General features: G+C 37.1%; 1 protein-coding gene across 3 annotated transcripts in view; it reads left to right on the plus strand.

Annotated features, from left to right (window-relative positions):
* fam222aa (family with sequence similarity 222 member Aa) overlaps positions 1-17361 on the plus strand; it is a 370821-nt gene that overhangs the window by 85650 nt on the left and 267810 nt on the right. Inside the window, exons 1-2 of one of the 3 annotated variants that reach the window (XM_072587897.1) lie at positions 2457-3790; positions 16936-17086. In XM_072587897.1, the coding sequence (XP_072443998.1) occupies positions 3579-3790; positions 16936-17086 (363 nt within the window). In that variant the 5' untranslated portion in view covers positions 2457-3578. Of the gene's footprint in view, positions 1-2456; positions 3791-16935; positions 17087-17361 lie in introns of those variants that run through there. The other 2 variants (XM_072587899.1, XM_072587898.1) reach the window with 2 other exon arrangements.

Here is a 17361-nt window from a genome sequence, read left to right on the forward strand (position 1 = left end):
ATGAAGTACTTCACAAGATATTGTTAGCAGAGATAACGTCACAAAAATTAGGAGAGAGTGGTAGATCAAAAATTGACTAGAAAACAGGATGCAGGGGGTAATTATAAATGGGAATACTTCCAGCTTGGGAGAAATGACTAGTTCAGCTCTCCAGGGACAAGTGCTTGGACTTTTGATTTTCACAATCTATTTTAATGAGTTTGAGGGCATTAGAAGATCTTGTGCTAAGTTTGCTGACAACACAGATTTCTGTAGGATAGCGAGAAGTACTGTGGAATAAAATATCATTCAGGTTGTCTGGATTTGTCATTTATTGTTTAGTCATCAATTTGAGTCATGATTGATGCCTTTGTTTTTAACATGAGAAATGCAAAGTGAAGTAAAGTGCTGTCACTTAGATTTCATATGGATATTTCACTTTGTTAAAATCTATTTGATTTGGGAAAATCTAAATCTACATCAGAAGATATTTTATCCTTCTAGGTGGTCCACAACTGGAAAGAATGGTATGAACTGTATAACATGGAGGTGAAACATTGGTGTTAAGAGATTATACTAATAGTTGCAGTCAAATATAAGTAAGATAATGAATAAAGAGTATCATATAAGAAGCATTAAGTGCAATTTGTCCTAATGTAAATTTGTATCAATGTCACAGTTAAGCTTAATGTTTGGAGAACAGTTATACCTAAAGTGATAACTCATCTGGTTTATACTGGTTCTGAATGAACTGACTTGTTTTGTTTCCAATGATTATAGAAGTGAAGATTTGTTGTAGAACGCACAAACAAGAATTGCGATAAGGAGAATTTTGTATTCCCCTAATGACTATGATTTTGAACAGAAACCTCACCACAACTTATTTGTAAAGAAATTGGACAAAATGTTCAACAAAATATGTTCAACAAAATGAGTTAGCAGGTAGAGGAGTTTCTGTAGGCATGAAGTGTTACCTTGGTTTTAGTTCTATCTGGGGGGAGATTTCTTTTGCTCTATATGTGTCAATTAAATAATAAACTTTAGATTTATTTCCATGGTAACTATTTGAGTAAAATTGTAAACATCTTATTTTAGAAAGCCTTAATTATTTACTGGAAATTATTCTTGCACAAAATACCCTTGATGCATCTGTCATACTATTAACAAGCAAAACATTCAAATCTTGCTCCCCCCACCCCAATCTCCTATTTGAAATATAAAGATCAAGGTTGACCAATTTTTAAAAAAAAATTGATGCTTTTTGCTAAATAGGTCTTTGGATTTTTTTTCAGCGGGGGAGGTGGTGGTGACTGTTTGTGCAATTCACTCAGTTTCATGGTCATGATACTTATAATTATTTATCACTTTCAGGGGATTAAACAAATTAGAGAAAATCCATCAAAGCATCAGTATGGACTTGTTGAGACAAATTACATTTATTTTGTCAGATTTCCTATACAATATATTAACTTAGAGGATCCTGTTGACTCATTTGACAGGCATAATGTAGAACTAAGCTGTACAAGACAGATACCAGCCCCTGGGCTCTATAAAGTTAGCTGGTCTTAGCTAAATTAACAGTAGGGTGTCCCAATTAGAGTCAGTGCTCTGGGCTAGAGACAGCAAATAGCATCTAGAGTTCCACTCACCAGTGAACCCATTGAAAAATATGCGTGAATTCTCCACCTTATTTTACATTTATTAATATTTAATTATAATCTGTCAATCAATAGTTAAACTGGTGAGCTTCTCCAGACCCTTTTAAACATGACATTTTCCTTTACACATTGATGTGATGACAATATTATGTAGGTTTTGAAACGTAACACTATAAATAATCCCTGCCCTGCAAAGTTTATGAAACTTTTTTTGCGATGAAGGCAATCCTGTAGAATATTGAAATGATGTGTCGAGTTACCACCGTCATCAATCTGAAAACACTTCTCTCTCCACAGATGTTGTATGACCTGCTGAATATTGTTAACTTCTGTTTTTTAAAAAAAAATCACATTTGAAGCATTTGTATCATTTTACTTTCCTTTAGTATAAACGCAAGCCATTTGACCATTCAGGTATCCAAATAGAGCTTTGAGTGCCATATCGCATCATTTCCTTTCACACGAACGGGAGAATATAAATTTTACAAATTAAGATAATCAACAGAAATAAAATGTATGTGGAAATATTGATTATCCGGAAATGTCATTGAAAAATCACGAGTGAAACTGCCTAGCTCAATCCAGAAGTTTTTTAAAAAAGACACTACGTTATTCTGACTCACTGTGACCAAGTTTTAAAATCAAGACCAGACTTTTGTTTCACGAAAAAATTGCTAAACAAAATGCAAAGTACAGCACCCAAATGATGCCCGAGAGAGTGAGCGATGAGGTGCCGGTCTCTATTTGCCGTGGGAATAATGTTATCCAAAAGCTGACTAGCACCAGCTGCTGCTTGACATCACTGAGATTTGAGTTTGGGTGAAGATGCGGTTACATGTCGGTGCTGCCACGATTTGCAGCGACAGGGAGGAAAAGCACACGTCAGATGCTGAAATGAGTCTTTATTTTTCTTTCTCTGAGCTGTTGATTGACCCGGTGATGATAATAGGTGGGTGATGGATGAAATTTTACGTACTACCCCATGCCGTCGCGCTTGCTGTATTTTTTTCCCCCATGACTAGGTAACGGCAACACATAGATGAAATTGGAGGGCGTACTCTGAAGAACGGGAGAATGAAAGTAACGGTTTTCGGCGACATAGGAAACGATGGATCTACCTGGAGGAGAACACGGTGAGATTTGAAATTTTGAGGGGAAAAAAGGCATATTTGAACCCCGGCAAGTCTGACCCAGCAAGCGAAAGCAGACAGTTCCGCCTGCGGAAGGGTGACGATCAGTCAGGAGCAGACAGGCTGAGGTTCCCGGAAGAGATCCTTTGATCGAAAGTGACAAATGAAAAATAAAGGAAATTTTAGAAACAGTTGGCGAGAGACGTGAGCTGGGAAGCTGCGGGGAGAGAAAAGCGAATAAACGGCCACTGTTTGCGATCTGTAGAGAGATCAGATCACCAGTTCCAGACGACACTAGACCGGGTCGGATAGAGACTCACAGACGGGGACACAGTGGAGATCAGTGCAGCAGGAGCAAGATACAAGCCGACCAAGATCGAGTGACAGATACAGCCAGGCTCAAATCAGCCCGAGAGAGGCAAATCTATAAGGGTCAGATGAAACAGCAAGAGGAGACAGCACCAGCACTCAGTTAAGAAGAAACAAGAGATCATCAGACCCCTGGATTTCTATGGAGGATGGAAGTGCGAATTTGGATTGTTTATGTAGCCCTGTTTTTAACAGTGCATCTACTTGCCCCAGGGTTGAGAAAATGTATGTCCTATCTTGGAGGTGAACAGCTTTTTTTATAACTGACGCATTCTCCAGCTGGATTAGATCCTCAGACCCGATTCTTAAAACAGATTTAATAGAGAGATATGTAGGAAAATATCGCTGTATGAAAATTAACAAAGGATTGAATTGTGCAAAGGAACCCATCTTTCACTCTGAGAAGGATAAAGCCCACAAGTGATCATAAACGGAAGGACTGATGCATTCGATGCTTGGGAACTTTTCGTTGGAAACTTTTTCAGAAGTCGACACATTAACGCGTGGATTTAAAAAGAAATCCTCTCCCATGGAGACCCTGAATCCGGCGGCCAGCCCGATGGTCCCGATAATCAGGCTGGTTAAGGACAACGAGTTGCTGTGGAGAAAGTTCCATTCCGTAGGCACCGAAATGATAGTGACAGGCAGAGGAAGGTAACACAATAGGCAATGTAACCTTTCGTTTTCCATATGTGTCCCTCCCCGCGTTCTTTCTTTCACTCCGTCTAACTGCCGGTCATACTGGGGTGTGGTTCTATGAAGACATCGCCAAGTGGCTTGTCCTGATACTTCAACGTTGGCAGTATATTGTAACTAGGATGGACATTTTTCCATTATAACCAACGGTTCAATTAGGTTCACAAAATATAAAACAGTTTCAAATTCATACACGAGATTTTACTTTATTTTTAAAGAAAGGAAATGTAAGTGCAATGTGGTGACGCTGTCAGAGCACTGAGTGAATAACCAACGCACCAATGTGTCTCTTTGGCGAAATGGGATCCACGTTGGTTGTAATCCAGTATTATAGTCAAATTTGCTGAGGATACAAAGATGGATAGCAAAGTCGTGAACAGACAAAAAACGAAATTGACTGCCCTCTCAATGACGAGTGTGGTAGTATGGGCCTTCACCTTTCTGTCGCCATCTCGATCAAATCTGTGGCAGTAAGGCCTGTGGTCAACCTAATCCTCCACCTACCCATTGCTACTTGCCTCAATTAAGCCTCTGAGATGGGCAAATAGTGGGCAATTGGGTTGCAGGATGACATGGATAGGTAGCTGAAATATACTGGAAATTTATGAAGGACAGAAAACCAGGAAAAGGCTGGATTGCTGGCTTTTTAAGTTAATGATGGTATTAGCACAATATAGTGACAGAACCTAAGTTCAGGAAATTAGGGTATGAAAATGTTTTGGGCAGAGGAAAGAAGTGATAGGCAAGTCCTGTGCAGAATTTGCTTACAGACGGGCTTATGCACAAAATGTTGATTCTTCTGCTTCTCCAATGCTGCCTAACCTGCTGTGCCTTTCCAGGAGGACATTCTCAAGTCTGATCTCCAGCATCTGCAGTCCCCACTCCCTCCAAACTAACCTACCAGGTGGAAAGGAGCATAAAGGAAAGATAAATGCTAATGTGTTAAAAAGACACATGGGAATTTTTAATCCACATATATATTTTGTAAAAATGAGATAAGCAAAGTGTTCATTTAATGTTTTCAGGGTAGTTTCTTAGTACTGCACATTCTAGAGCCAATCAGAAAACGTGTGTAATGAGATGTGATTAATTCATCACCTGTCAGTAGCACCAACCATAAAATGGTTGGAATTTACATTTAGTTTGAGGTACAGAAAATTGAAATAAAATAAAGGCAACTGTAGGGCCATGAAAGCAGAGCTGGCTAAAATGAATTGGCAAACTAGGTTAAAGGATCGATCAATAGAGATGCAGTGGCAGACATTTAAGGGGATACTGCAGAATAGACAGAATAGATACATTCCAACAAATATGAAAAATTCCAGGGGATGGACTCCCCGTCTCTGGTTAATTAGTAAGGCTAAAGATTAATATCAAAATTGAAGGAAATGCCTATAATTGTTCAAAGAGAGGGAGCACATAAGATTGGAAAGAATATTTTAAAAAGTCTAAAAATTAATAAGGAGAGAAAAAAATGATAATGAGAGAAAGCTAACCAGAAATAGAAAAAAAGTTTTTGTATAAATATTTAAAGAGTTAACAAAATGAGCAAAGGTCCTATAGAAAATGAGTCTGGAGAATTGATACTGGAAAATAAAAAAATGTCAGATGAATTGAACAGGTATTTTGCATCAGCCTTCAAAAAGACACAAGTAACATTCCAGAATAATTATAAATTAGGAAAAGGAAGGGAGCAAGAAACTCAAGAAAATTACAATCACCAGATAAGTGGTACTGTGAAAACTGTTGGAACTATGACCTGACAAGTGTCTGGGACCTGATGATTTCATTTTTGATCTTTAATTAAATAGCTAATGAGATAGTTGATGCATTGGTTTTAATTTTCCAAAAATCTATTGATTTGAGGAAAGTCCCATTTAGATTGGATGATAACAATGTGACTCCTTTATTCAAAAACAGAGGGTGACAGAAAGGAGGAAATTACAGACTGTTAGCTTAGCATCTGTTGTGGAGAAATATTATGTTAGCAGCGAACTTAGATAAGTCAAATTTAATCAGGCAACATCAACATGGTTTGTAAAAGGGAAGTTATGGTTATGCAATCTTTAGGAGTTCTTTGAGGAAGTAGCATGTGCTGTGGATAAAGGAGAACAGCAGATAAACTGTACTTAGATTTCCAGAAGGCGTTTGAAAAAGTGCCACATCAAGGGTTACATTAGTAAATGTGCCAAAAGTAAAAAATCATGGTGTAGAGAGTAGCATATTGGCATGTTTAGAGGTTTGGCTGGTTCTAGGAAGCAGAGAGAAAACGTTGTGGGTCTTTCTCAGGTTGACATTATGTACTGAGTCGTATGCCACAGGAAATAGAACTGAGACTTCAACTGCTTACAATTTATAAAGATTCCTCAGATGAAAAGTCAAAATGTATGGTTTGATCGTGACACAAAAATAGGCAAGAGAGCAAATTGTGCAGAGGTCCCAATGAGGCTACAAAAGATATAGGTAGGTTAAGTGAGTGGGCAGAAAGTTAGCATATGGAATTTAATGCAGAATGATGTGAGGATAGGTCAAGTGAGTGGGCAGAAGACTGGCATAAGAAATTTAATGTGGAAAGATGACAGCTTTTCTATTTTTGTAGGAAGAGCATGAAAAAAATTACTGGATGCAACAGCACACAGGAATGTCCTTGTACATGGAAAAAAGAAGTATCATATAGTTACAGCAAGTAATTAGGAAGATTTAAATTGAATATAATATTGATTGCCATTATTTTCTATGGAAATTCCAACTTGTTATTATTAAATGTGATGTTGATTATGCAGAGTATATTTAAATATAATTTAAAATAAATGTCTCTTCTTGCATTTTGGACCATCTTACCAAGTCCAGTTTCGAAATTGATCAGCCATCTGCCTCATTTGAGATACCGTCATCAGATATCTCTTTATAAAATTCATCCATGCAATTGCTAGGTTGTTAGCACAGGCCGGCATTTATTGCCCATCTGTAATTGCTCTTGAAAAGGTATGGTGAGTTGCTTTCTTGAACCATTGTAGTCATTGGGTCGTAGCTAGTGCTCTCCAGTATTCAAAAAGAGTAGTAAGGGTATAGAATGCTTTGCTTGCAACGGTAGTAGATTCACCAACTTTAAGTACATTTAAGTCATCATTGGACAAGCATATGGACATACGTGGAATAGTATAGTTTAGATGGGCTTCAGATTGGTATGCCAGGTTGGCGCAACATCGAGGGCCGAAGGGCCTGTACTGCACTGTAATGTTCTATGTTCTATGTGGAATGATGTTATTGGTAGTTACCCCAGTAGCTAATTTTATTAAAGCTCAGGATTGACTTTTTCTCCATATGGAGTTAACTGACCTTAGCGGAGGCATTACAATTTTATGTCTTTACCCTTGGAAAAAGTAGAGAAAAATAGGCAATCTTCCTGCTCCATTACTCCCTGCTGGAATTGAATATGGACGCAGATCAAGATTGAGAACAAAATTGACTGATTGTAGCTCATTGCCCTTACCATGTGTCTGTGGTTTGTGAAAGAGTCAAAGAAAGCTCCAAATATAAAATAGGAAAGTGAAATACTCTAGATGCTGGACATCTGAAACAAAAACAGAAAAAGCGGGATCTAGCAGTATTTATTAAGAGAGAAACAAATAATATTTCATGTTGATAAATTTGCATTCAAAGAACATGAAATTAGGTATTCAGGTTTAATAGCTGAAGGTTGACACAGGGATAGCTGAGAGCCTTCCAATGAAGTTGGAGCAGTTAGGATAATCTTGAGTCACTTTTGCTGTTTTGAACGATTTTTCTTAAGTTATTTTCTTCCTGGAATAATACTAAATGCTAAAAATACTAGGGGATTTCAAACAACATGCTATTGTTCACTGCCACGTTTATGAATGAAATGGTTAAAGAGCAAATTAGTTGACTGCCTTCTCAACTGAGGGAGATGCACATGGTATCAAAGCAAGATGAAATCATTAATGTATTAATAAAAAAATTCTTCAATTCAATTGTGACACATTATGATGCACTGGAAGAAGCCAACTTCTTTTAACATTGGTGGCATGGTGGCTCAGTGGTTAGCACTGCTGCCTCACAGCACCAGAGACCTAGGTTTGATTCCCGCCTTGGGTGACTGTGTGTGGAGTTTGCACATTCTCCCTGTGTCTGCATGGGTTTTCTCCAGGTGCTCCAGTTTCCTTCCACAATGCAAAGATGTGCAGTTTAGGTGAATTGTCCATACTAAATTGCCATAGTGTTAGGTGCATTAGTCAGGGTAAATATGGGGTAGGGGGGAAGGGGTCTGGGTGGGTTACTCTTTGGAGGGTTGGTGTGGACTTGTTGGGCCAAATGACCTGTTTCCATACTGTAGGGAATCTAATCTAGAAACATTGATATGAGGCAGATCAACGGTAGAATACATTCAGGTTATAACATTCACCTACAATGAAGGATCCAGGCGGAATGTTTCATTTCATTTCAAACCTACTGCTTCCTCTTCTCTTATTATAAACTTTTGTTCAGGTATGTTTCTATGAACACATGCAGCCATTCAGTCCTTCATCTAGTTGGCCATTTATCTGTGAGCTGGCCAGTGAATGTTGGAAAGCTATTACTGCTGACTTCAATCTTATTCTGATTTTACATCCATACATGTAAAATTTCAAATGTTGGCTATTACCCCTTCTTTCCTAACTCAATACACTAGGTCCAAATGCATTGCATTTAATATTCCAACTGATGAAATCAGCAAAATTAGTACACTTTTAACAATTGAACTTGTGGTTTCTGCTGTGTATGACTCAGATATTCATTGAGTTGTCAGTGCACCTAAACTGGTTTGTGCTGTTAATGTCATCCTCTTCCCAACAGGAGCAATACAAGTTCTTAAGGAGCATCTACATCCACAGTAATGTCAGGATGAAACAATATGATCTGCACTCCATGTGCTTATTGATTCAGTTTGTAAATGCTGCACAGCTGAAGAAATTTCTGGAATGTTGACGATAAGCTCCGAAACGCAGCCTTGTTTCAATAGTTTTATAGAAAAGCTCTTAAATTACAAATCATCCAGCACCAGCTACCTGTACTAATTGCATAATTTCTTTAATTTGGCACTTACAGAATAAAAGAGGTAGTTTCCACCCTATTGTTTTCCTTTCTTCTGAATGCAGTGTTTAGAATGCTGTATATATTTTCATAATCACTGCTAGTACTCTGGATGTTGTTCTGGTCACCATGTGGAAGCCTAGGCAGTAGCCATCAGCAGGCTATTTAACTTGACCAGGATGGGGAGAACATTTTGAAATTTCCAGCAATGGTTATTACACATACTAGTTGTCAATGTTTCATTCTGAGTTAGTGTTTTGGAAATCCAGTTCCTGTATTAGTGTTCACTGACAAAGCAAATGGCATGAACTTAGACCCTTGCCTAATTGTTACTGGAAGTTATTCCAGACTCTACATCTTAAAAGTAGGAATTCTTAAGAAATTAAAAGATTCTCTCTATAGTATGCTGCAATTGGAATGACTCTTATTAACAGCAGCAGCCAGGTAGTATTGGCATTGAATGAGATAATTTACCAAAATATAGGAGGAAATAAATAAAATCAATAAAATAAATCAGAGGATGGAAATCAATGGCAAAGGTGGTGACAGAAAGAGGTAGCAGTTGGGTCAGCTGACATGGGCTGGAGAACTGTGGAGGGATCAGGAATACAGAAAGGAAGAAGCACCAAGGTTGGAAGAAAGTATTGGGGTGAATTAAGGCAAGAGCAAATGATTGTCAAACTAATCTGAGAGGATTGGAGATGTAAAATGATGGGGAATTAAATAGGGTACATTAAATCTGTGACTGGAGGCCGTGGGGTATATATTTTTTGTGAGCTAAAATGGGAGGATTAGAAGTGCAGAAGTGATGGTTTCTGTAATGTTTGATCTAATTGGTCGATTGCGAATCCAAATGTCACTTCATTGTGAAGTTTGCAAGTGCTTAAAGTTAACTAGTATGCAACAGTTATAATGCAGAAATTTAGAAACAAAACTATAGGAAACATATGACCTATATCCAGGAATGAATGGTCCTTGATGCACAAAACATTTTGGTGGAGTAATATGCTACAATGTTAAAGAATAAGATCAAGTTCCGAGTTTCTTTTTAGACTGTTTGCCACACAGGCTGGAGAGCTGTTCTGAAAATCAGTATGGAATTTTCCTCTTCCGTTTTCTTTTAGGACCATCTCTGGTCCAGCTACAGCGAACACGTGCTGAATATGATTATTGCAGGCACAATGTAACAATTTACATAAACTGTAGCAGTTAATAATTCTGAATATTTAAAAGTCTTTTAAGGGTTATATTTCATTTCTATATGGTATAATTACAGCTCTTAACCAATCTTCCCACACAAAGTAGGACTACTGATGGTTCTATATTAATTAGACCATAATATTTAAATATTATAGTCGGGTTTTTGTGGACAGCTGGTTTGCAGTGCAGAGTAATGCCAACAGCATGGGTTCAATTACTCCACTGAGTGAGGTCACCATGAAGGACTCTTCTTCTCAACTTCTCCCTTTGCCTGAAGTGTGATAACCACCAGTTGTCACTTGCTAATGAGAGATGAGGACTATGATTTTTTAGGGAAGAAGTCTCTTACCTCCTCATTTTCCTTCTAGAACTATTTTTACATTGATGCTCCCTTGTTACCAATTCAGTGACCATTTGATAAAATGGTTTAGTTAGGGCCCTCCCAAATTCTACCATGTACTCACTTATTTCTCAATGAATACATCCTAAGTTTTCAAATCTCTCATCATAATTATATTTTCTAACCTTGGTATAATCCTAATGAATCTATACCGCACTTTGGCAATCACTCTGATAACTTTTCTATTTACATTTAATATATTTGTATTCACAGATGTATGATGTCATTGTTGAAAACTGGAACATATTTCCCCTTTTAGCACCCAGAATCAACCATTTGTAGCTTGTGTGTTATACAATTTAGACATAACAGTACTGTTGAACAGTCCCAATGATACGCACTCAATTTACGAAGTGTGCTTCCTGCTCTTTTGATAGTTCAGAGAATATATTTGGTAGTTAAATAAGCCATACTGACCAAAATTGTCCCAGGTTTTAAAAATGGTCACTGCTGAGTTAGCTGAGCAGCAATCAAGAAGATGCAATGTGACTTGCCTCACACATCACAACCCATCTCCTTCTTTATTCTTTACAGAACTACAGTACTAGTAATCCAGAATTCAGGCTAATGCTTTAGCAACATAAAATTCAAATTCCATCATGGCAGTTGGTGGAAGTTAAGTTGAATTCATAAAATCTGGAATTGAAAGCTAGTCTTAGCTGTCCATTATAACTATCGCCGAATATTTCAAAAACCCAACTCCTGGATTAATGTTCTTTTGGAGGAAAATCTTTCCTTACCCACTCTGGCCTAAATGTAACTCCAGACACAGTTTAACTGGCCTTGAAATAGCAAAGCAAGCCATTTAGTTCAAAGCTAATTAAGATGATCAACAAATTAGTGTTTAAGAGTGTAAAATGCAGAAACAGGAAAAAATAATTTGTTCCATCAAGTCTGTCCCTCCACAAATAGTATATAATTTGCCTTTCAGAATTCCAATAACACATTATTGCAGTAACAAGTACACGTCTTCAGGGGCAGAATGAAGGAAATAGACAAACAAAATCATCTTCCTTACTGCTCCAGTATGCTATCTGCATTTCCACACCACCTTAGCTATGGTCTCTGAATGAGACTATCTTAGTACAAAAACAGAAATGGCTGGAAAAGCTCATCTGGTCTGGCAGTATCTATGGAGAGAAATCAGAGTTAACGTTTTGGGTCAAGTGACCCTTCCTCCGTTTCTGATTTACAGCATCCGCAGTTCTTTTGGATGCTAACTTACTTTCTGCTGAATAAATACCTGTTCTGTAAAATTGTGTTTAGCCAATAAAGCTTGGATTGAGAATGGTCCTTACTTTGAAACTGAGGAACTGTTTCATTCCATCAGGGCTGATTAAGCAGAATGCCATTCCTCAAAGTTTTACAAAAGATAGGTTAGTATAGATTAGATTCCCGAGTGTGGAAACAGGCCCTTCAGCCCAACAAGTCCACACTGACCCTCCGAAGAGTAACCCACCCAGACCCATTTTCCTTTGACTAATGTACCTAACACTATGGGCAATTTAGCATGGCCAATTCACCTGACCTGCACATCTTTGGACTGTGGGAGGAAACCGGAGCACCCGGAGGAAACCCACGCGGACATGGGGAGAATGTGCAAACTCCATACAGACAGTCGCCCAAAGCTGGAATCGAACCTGGGACCCCTGGTGCTGTGAGGTAGCAGTGAAGCATAGTGGTTAGTACTGCTGCCTCACAGTGCTAGAGACCCGGGTTTAATACCCGCCTCAGGCAACTGTATGTGTGGAGTTTGCACATTCTCCCCATGTCTGCGTGGGTTTCCTCTGGGTGCTCCGGTTTCCTCCCACAGTCCAAAGATGTGCAGGTCAGGTGAATTGGCCATGCTAAATTGTCCGTAGTGTTAGGTGAAGGGGTAAATGTAAGGGCATGGGTCTGGGTGGGTTGCTCTTCGGAGGGTCGGTGTGGACTTGTTGGGCTGAAGGGTCTGTTTCCACACTAAGTAAGCTAATCTAAATCTAAAAAAGTTATCTAATCTAATCTAATGATAGTACACTAACCTATCTAGTTCCCAATAAAATTATATATAATCCGAGCCTAGAATGCCTTTCAGAATTTTTTAAATGTTAAATATGAACATGGTATAGGAGATTGTGTAAAAAAAACTTAATATGATAAATCACTTTCATATTTCCAATATCTGTAAATGCAGTGAAATCTGCCTTTTATGACACGTTCCACAGAGATTGTCAACCAAATCAAGACTAGACATTCTTAGCCTGCAATTAATGAAACTTATAAAATTTTCATTAATTTGCGGGGTGACACAGAAAGATAAAGTAATACATAGAATATTGGCTTATTTAAAAAAAAATAAGGCTCATAGCATTAACTAGCTAGCTATGCTGAAAATGAATAATGAGCCTTGAAGTGTGACTTGTTAGATTCTTCAGGATACTTTTTATTCATACTACTTGTTACAGTTGTAGAGAAGAGTACTTCTTAAATATTCACAAATCAATAATATAAAAAAACTGAAATCATACATTTCTTAGAGTAAAGTAATATTTCTGTATGATATTAAGTGAACCAAAAATGTACATTTACAAGAAGTCATTCAATTCAAGATCTACAATATCTGTATCTTCCAAATTATCTTACCAAAATTAAAACCAGAATTGTGAGTCACAGCCTGAACAGCAATTAAACTTTGACCTTACTTAGTGTTTACTCCAACAGGAATTAGATTCTGTGCCCTTAAGGGAATAGATTTACTTTAGCAGCATAAAAGCATTTAGCTTATTGGTATTATGACCAAGAGTGATTTTTCTGGTATGCTAAAAATTCTTACGTAGACATCAAAAATTGTTACAGATGCAAACCAATCTTAAAATCTTTGGTGTTATCTAATTAGAAGCTGAAACCGACAAGTGTACTTCAATTTATAGGGTTCCTTATTGAGGAAGCTGTTAAAGTACTTATGCCATTAAGTGATCGTATAGTTAAAAATAACAAGTACAGCATACTTTTGGGGCCCTCTTGTGGTGCAATGGAACGGTCCCCACCCCTGAACCAAGAGACTCAGGTTCAAATCCCACCTACTCCAGAGGTGTGTAATAACATCTACAAACGATTTGATTAGAAAAATAGGTTAAATATCAAATAGATTTTCTGGCCTAAAAGAACAGCCTGGCTTGAGCACAAAATCATCTTAATCATCTTATTAAAACAATTGTAATTATACAAAGTTAAAAATCACACAACACCAGGTAATAGTCCAACAGGTTTAATTGGAAGCACACTAGCTTTCGGAGCAACGCTCCTTCATCATACCTATCTTTATGAAAGAAAATACAATCTGATATACTGTGAGAAAAAACTAATATACTGTAAAGTTTGCTGATAATATCAATCATGCAGCAGATGACAGATCTAAGAGAGTCAACTAGCATGCAAGAAAATTTTAAACCTATTTAGCAAGGATTGGCAGATAGAATTTGACCCAAATGTGGTCACTGTGACCTGGGCTTTAATTTTCAGTCACATAGTGTGCTCTAACATCTACTAAAGTTATTCACTTTCCAGAAACATTGTATGAATTTCTAAAACCCATAAAATAGAACATAGAAATGTACAGCACAGAACAGGCTCTTTGGCCCACGATATTGTGCCAAGGATTATTCCTAATCTAAAATAAAATAACCTAACCTACGTACCTCTCAATTCACTGCTGTCCAAGTGCATGTCCAGCAGTCACTTAAATGTCCCTCATGACTCTGCTTCCCACCACCACAGCTACCAACGCATGCCATGCATTCACACCTCTCTGCGTAAAGAACCTGCGTATTTGAAATATTAAAAAAATTAGATGGTGTAACTATTCCTAATTATACTTTTTTCTTTCTTCCTGTACATTATTTATTCTAATAAAGTTTCCTCCTTTTGTTTATTTTCATGTCTTTCCATTCCCCTGCTTTCTAAGTAACAAAAGTACTCAAAACATTAAGAAAATATTTTGGAGAAAGAGGTTTCATTTTTATTTTATTTTTGATGAATATAGCTCATTATTTTTCTTTTTAAAAGTTATGTCCTGAATAGTACTATCCAAATTGCAGTGTATTCAGGTGAACCAAGCAAAGGAACAATGTGAAACTAAACATTCAATTATATTTCTAGGGTTTCAGTTCGAGTTCACTCTATTATTCAATAATGTATCAATGGCAGATATGAAAAAATTTTTCTCATAAATAGAAAATGCTGAAAGTAGCCGACAGCCTGGTCAATATGTGCTTTCTTCCCCTCAAAAATACCAAAATATATTAATGATAGTACAGAACTTGAGAATTGCTAAGAACACATTTGTGGAAGCTTTTCATCTTGTACTAATCAACAACATTCCCTCTAATTTTCCTTCCGGCTGCATGGGCCTGGACCGGAAGTCAATGCAAATGCTGCAAGTGCAGCTACACAGTTTATAGGGAACTTTGCTCATCAGGACAACTAGTAAAAATGCCAGTTTAAAGGGGAACACCATTTTTATGCTGCAGGAGTAATAATTTAATATATTATAATTGACAGAATAAAACTAATCATTATGCTTCTCAGACTCCTTTTGTCTGACAGGAAATAATGTAGAGGACAAAGTTCATGGTCTGAAGGGAAACATGATTGGGAACATGGCTCATGAACTCTTTCCTCTGTTTTGTCCATCAACCCCAACCTTCAAATTTGGTTTTCTTGATATTGCTTTCAGCAGAGCTAACCTATATTGAACTATTACCATCTACTATTAACACCTAATCTGGCTCTCTTTCTTCTCTACAACATCACCATTTTGCTTTGCCCTATGTTCTCTAGTCTCCCACACTGACTAACCTTTCACTGACTTTCTACTCCACGTGCTCCTTTGCACCCTTGTCTACAGTATAAAATCCATCACTTTTCCACTTATTTGTTCAATTCTGAAGGGTAATCATATTGCGCTTGAAATATTAACTCTGTTTCTGGCTCCACACATCTGACTCGCTGAGTTTTTCTATCTCTTGTTATTATTTCAAAATTGCATTATTTGCTTTGGTGCTTTGTTAAGCAAAGTAAACACTTTGAATGAGTTTCTGTACAGATACAAGATTAAGTGATATAATGAAAAGCTGGATTTGTGAAGCTGACTTGTAAAAATTAATGAGTTGTGTGGCCTAAAACCTTTTGGTGTTACGGTTGGCTATGTTCTACTGCCCAGTCTCCCCTCAAATACAGTTAATGTGATAATATCATTGAGCAGAATTTATTATTTAAGCTTGACAAATTGGACAAATTTAGTTTTTTCTCTTCCAGTCTCCTCTTCAACCACCTGTAAGATGGTTTATTGATTTCTTATGGCAATAGTTCATTCAGTCACTTGATAAGAGTATCTAATACACCTTTGAAATCTAGAATAACTTAGCTTCAGACCACTGGCTGTAAGAAGCATGAAAATCACTCAATTGAAGCAAAGAATTCCAGTGATCGTCACAAGATTTAAACTTCATATAAAGAAGACACCAATTCAAATAACATTGCCATTGTGCAGATTGCATCACTAACATTGGGTATTAGATGATCTAAAGGAACACTGTGACCCATCTTGATGACTCAGCTCATATATTCACTGCCTCGGATAAAGCTGAGACATATAAACCAAAAAGGTGCCAAGTTCAATTTCCAGTGCATTTGATTTAACTGTCAAATCAAAATGTGCATAACAAGGTATTATACAGTTGCTGACTCTTGCACCTATAGTCAACAAGTAAAGCAACTCAATATAAAATTTGAAGGGACAAATCGGAGCAGGTCTTATATTTTGTATTATATGGTAAAAGGGATTATACACAATCAACTGTATTGTTTTTAATTTATGTTTATGTTCAGAACATAAGAATAATTGTTGCTTAGATAAACTGTACCAATCTCTGAAATGCCTGTACCATTATTCAAGTTCAGATGGAGGTTCTGAATATGAATAAAATTAATAAAATTTCAAAATATATTATTTTAAACGGAATATTTTGAAAGAGGTGGGTGAATTCATATATTCCATTTGGTGAAGAATGCAAGATACAATTAGTTAAACTTTTATTTCACATCAGATGGACACCAAAAGAAGTGCTGCCCCATGTTATAATCAGGTATTTGTTTATGCTAGTATGATATACAAGAGGAACAAATATTAATCATTTCTATCCTTAATAGTGCATGAAAATCAAAGACTTCAATAGCTATCTTTTGAACATCTTTTTCAGTACAAACTTTATACACAATATGAGTCCTCTTGTACCAACATAATCTCTGAGAAGCACAGGAGGTAATGAAGCATTCTTTAATAGTAATTTGTTGATTACACAAGTACTATACTAGTTTGTTTATGCAGTTTGTAAGCAAAATTAATGGAGTACCTTGTATTATTTATTCCCAGGTGTTTGTTCCCAACTATTGTGGTCACTCTGCATGGGCTGGACCCAGAAAAGTCATACACACTTATGGTGGATATGGAGTCAAGCAGTGATCAACGCTATACCTACATGCAAGAACGAGGCTGGTGTCCATCTGCACCAGCCCGACAACAGGTGAAATAATAACACTTGGGGCTCCTTTTAAACGGTTGAATATAAAGCAACAACCAGGTTATCAGATTTCTTTGTTGCAGGTTAATCATGAGATGTCTTCCATAAAACATCAATTTTAAAGAATGTGATACATTTCTCCTATCTATGTTCTGGATACTGCAGCATAAAATAGGAGCTTATCGCTAAAATTGGCTAAAAGTATTTTCACTGACTAGGTAGTATCAGATTACCTAAAATCCCGATGTCCTTCAAAAGGAAACTTAGAGTCCTAAGTG

Source organism: Chiloscyllium punctatum, chromosome 17, assembly GCF_047496795.1.
Source record: "Chiloscyllium punctatum isolate Juve2018m chromosome 17, sChiPun1.3, whole genome shotgun sequence".
Classification (NCBI taxonomy): domain Eukaryota; kingdom Metazoa; phylum Chordata; class Chondrichthyes; order Orectolobiformes; family Hemiscylliidae; genus Chiloscyllium; species Chiloscyllium punctatum.